Source organism: Gambusia affinis, linkage group LG17, assembly GCF_019740435.1.
Source record: "Gambusia affinis linkage group LG17, SWU_Gaff_1.0, whole genome shotgun sequence".
In the NCBI taxonomy this organism is placed as follows: Eukaryota; Metazoa; Chordata; class Actinopteri; order Cyprinodontiformes; family Poeciliidae; genus Gambusia; species Gambusia affinis.
Window position 1 is genome coordinate 4,413,575 of NC_057884.1, and position 4,303 is coordinate 4,417,877.

Below are 4,303 nucleotides of genomic sequence, written 5' to 3' on the forward strand. Positions count from 1 at the left end.
TCATAATTTAAACATTTTGCCTTATATTTATTCTGATTATTTTTGTGTATTAACATCTTTCTATTTATTTATTTATGTATTTATTTATTATTATTATTATTATTATTATTATTATTATTATTATCGTTATTATTATTATTATTATTATTATTGTTATTATTATTGTTGTTGTTGTTATTATTATAAATATATATATATATATACACTTCTTTTTAACTAGGGTTAATCAGTATTTATTTTTTCCACGCTTAAAATTAAGTGTTTCATACTGCAGTATGTAAGTATTTCCGCATTTATACGCTTTTATCTAAATGATCTGTTTCTTATTGTACAAGTTGAGTGCCATGGAAACCAAAGGGGGAAACTATCGCGTGCCGCGTGACGTATGCTCATGCACTGACTATGGACAGGTAGTCTCTGGGTGTGTCCGAGCGAGATCTTACTAGACACGTTTTAAAGACGAAAGATCAAGTGAGAGACGACCAGAAGTAGAATTTCGAGTCTTGAGACAACTGAGACACAGACATGAATTCAAAGTGGATATTGTCGCTTCTGTTGGTTACCGGCTTTGCTTTTGCTGTTAATGCGCAAGGTAAGTCAAACTCTGTTTTCTTTTAGTTACGTCGACGTTTTATGGATATAGAGGGTGGCGAGGCACGGCTTTTACTGATCAAGGAGCAAAAAGGCTGCAATAATAATGTTAATATTTGATGTTAGGACGTCATGTAGGTGGTTTAGACCTCATGGAGATTGACTTAGTAGGATTTTATTTTTCACATTTTTGATTTGGTGAATTACAAAGAAACTACAATGTGCCTTAGCAAGAACATAACCATAGTAACTACTACTTATTAACGATTTTTTTTTTTTTTGTCGTTTTAGAGTTTTACAGTTTTTAATTAAAATAAGGTACAGCTTTTTATATATGTTTGTGTGTGTGTGTGTGTGTGTGCGTGTGTGTGTGTGAATATATAAGGAAAAGTTATGTAGAAAAGCAAATGATACACTCCTAATAAGTGACTTTTTGGTGATTTATTTCAACATCATTACTGGTAGTTTGTTGAACAAACTACCAGTAATGGTAGTTTGTTACCATTACTGGTAACCATTACTGACTTTCCTACGACCTTTCTCTGGATTCTATTTAGGGTTCACAGACTGAAGTTTTCTGGTCACTCACACATTACCAATCTTTAAAAAAGCCTAACCTGTTGATTCCTAAGTTGGCCAATTCTCCCAAAGTTAAGGAAATCGGTGCCGATGAATTGGTGCATTCCTAATTCTGTTCTTGTTTTTGTGGTGTGTTTGGGTCTGACGTCCCTCTGCATGACCCAGTTTCTCCCAAGTTTCAGCTGAGAGTCTGATTGCCTTACATCTGATTGCAGAAAACCTCGCCTCCTTCTTTTTATAGACACTGAAATGTGCATAGTGCCCTGTGTCTGGAATGCCAGCTAGTATCACGCCTCTGTCATCACCATTGTTTTTTGATGGTACAAGGTGTTTGTGCGTTACAAGCCAGTCATTCTTGTTTGATGCTTTTATGAAATACTGCCTTAGGTTGTAACCCAACACTATAATGGACTGTATTGTCTGAGACAGAGCTTGATTTCCCTCTCAAATTCTTTATGGATTTTATATTTCCTAAATAAAAACAATGAAGTATATTACGTTTGAACACGACTGAAACTGCTACTACAGTCATGCGTTAAACATTAATGGAAAGTCATTTATATGTAATCTTTTAGAAGTATTCGTGTCATTTTGTCCTGTTTGAAAGAAGAGAGCCAGACATTCAGCCTTTCACTACCACCACCGAAATAATTCTGTTCCTAAAGTCACTTTACTGTCATGTTTTTCGGAATTAACATCAAAACCTTCTTGCCTGCCTATAAAAAATATGAATATGAATATCAATTGAAGTCAAAAGATTAGAACTGAACAACAATGTAGCCATAAGCAAACCACTAACCAGTGAGGGTAACCAGAGGAGAGAAGTATACCATACATGAATCGGCTTTTACTCTAACATCTCTTTATCTTTGTCTATTTCAGGGCGAAGTTTTATTGGAATACTGACTGAGGATGGAACAGCTATTGATGATGTAGCACTAGCTATACTGCAGAGCGGGCTTACCACCGTGTTCTTCCCAATCCTCTACACCGTTGTGTTCGTGGTGGGCCTAATTGCAAATGGGATGGCCATATGGGTGTTCCTCTTCAGAACCAAGAAGAAGCACCCTTCCTCCATCTACATGGCCAACCTTGCCTTGGCTGACCTGCTGTTCGTTGTCTGGATGCCTCTGAAAATTTCCTACCACGTAAATGGAAACAACTGGCTCTACGGGGAGCCCCTGTGCAAAGTCCTGGTGAGCTTCTTCTATGGGAACATGTACTGTTCGGTGCTGTTCATCACCTGCCTCAGCGTGCAGAGGTACTGGGTAGTGGCAAACCCGCTGAGTTCGCAAAGGAAGAACAACAAAGTTGCTATCTGCGTCTGTGTGGCTATCTGGGTTTTCATTTGGATCACCTCCATTCCTCTGTACCTGTACGATCACACAACTAAGATCAAGGGCACGAACATGACAACCTGCCATGATGTGATCGTCATAGATCCAAATGGCGAAGACCCCTACCCTAATATCAAGTACCCATTCTTCTACTTCATGTTCATGGCCACAGTCTCATTTTTCATCCCTTGCATCGTACTCATTGTGGCGTACGTGTTGCTGCTCAAAACTCTGGGGAGCAACATGGTCGACAGCAGTGCGACAAAGACACGGAGCAAAGCCGTCATGTTGATCGTGGTTGTCCTGGTAACCTTCCTCGTCTGCTTCATCCCCAGCAACATAATGCTGGTGGTGCACTATGTCCTGGTGAAAACCAAAATGGTAGACAGAGGCTACGGCTTTTACATCACGTCACTGTGTCTGGCGAGCCTCAACAGCTGCCTGGACCCTTTCATCTACTACTTTGTGTCGGACGAGTTCAGGGCGCACGTGAAGAACACGCTGCTGTGCCGCAGCAACAGAACCGTGGAACAGGAGAAGGCCGCGTACAGCTCCATGAATTACTCCAGGAAGAATCGGTCGTTCGTGTCAGGGAGCACCAACACGGAGAGCAGCACCTGTTAGCGACGGAGCCCAGACTGCTCCACGCTGTGGGTGCTTCCACTCTTCTGCACTAATGTTGTCGTCCGTCGTGAACCCGACCAAAGATGAACTCTGAACCTCAATAGGACTGCAGCTTATGATGCGTGACTTTATCAGGAGCTGCTCAGTGTTAAACTGTGAATCATTCTATGTTTTGTTTTATGTTATATTATGTGTAAATAGACGTAAACGTGTGCGGGTCAACTGTTAAAGACTTGCATAATGGCATGAGATGCATTAAGTGGGATTTTCCTGGACAGCACAGATTTCCAATGTTTAAGGTCGGATCTGCTGATTCCAATGTGTGTGTGTTTTCTATTAACTGCCAGTCTTGAATCAAACATGAAATGAAAAAAATTACAAGATTATTACCACTTACCAATTGAAGCTAATATTTCTAACCTCTGCGTAGACAAAGAAAAACGTCCTCTAAAGTCCTGCTTTCAAACGATCTGATGGATATATAAAAACAAGAAATTGATATTTATCTATTTTATAGTCTGTTATTGCATCTTTTTATTTATACTATACTGGAAATAAATGCAAGTTGTATATATTAAATGGCTACAATTGTTCAGTCTGATTGTTAGAAAATATTTTTAAAAAACATATTAATATTTTTTTTACACATTTTTCATAAAAAAAGTTTCCTGTCGTTTGAATTCATTTAAAACCTTTTGTTGTTAAGCTTTTTACATCGCTACGTATTTCTTTAAATAAACAGAACAAAAACACGGTTTCTGTGAAACTCCATTGTCCCGTTGCGTCATTGTCCCGTGGGAGTCACGGGCCTCGCTGTCATCCGGCAGACGGACATCCTCTTCTTAGCTCACTTAATCTTTCAAAACCCTTGGAATTTCTGGAATGTGCTGTGTTGAAATGTAGAGCACCGCAGCACACCGAAGAGCTGGTCAAAGATCAATTCGGAGAAGGGATGGTGAGCTCAGGGTTGAGGAATCTCAGAAGACACGATGAGACACGTTTCGTAGATCTTAGGAAGTCGTCATCCCGCTGGTTTCAGTGTTCACTTTCTTCTGCATTTTGAATCTTGTGTCTAGTTTCATTGTGGGATCTCTGGACGAGTACGCCGTGAATGGGCTTCTTTGCAACTTTTCTTCCTGATGCTTGTTTTAATGTTACCATTTTACAGCTTC

At 39.6% G+C, this 4,303-nt stretch overlaps 1 protein-coding gene across 1 annotated transcript; it reads left to right on the top strand.

Annotated features, from left to right (window-relative positions):
• Positions 1-374: 374 nt before the first annotated feature.
• On the top strand, positions 375-3,897 carry LOC122847289 (proteinase-activated receptor 2-like). The gene is made up of 2 exons (XM_044144880.1): positions 375-592; positions 2,053-3,897. Exons 1-2 carry the CDS (start codon positions 526-528, stop codon positions 3,129-3,131), a joined length of 1,146 nt encoding a protein of 381 aa, XP_044000815.1. The 5' UTR covers positions 375-525; the 3' UTR covers positions 3,132-3,897.
• The last annotated feature ends 406 nt before the right edge of the window (positions 3,898-4,303 follow it).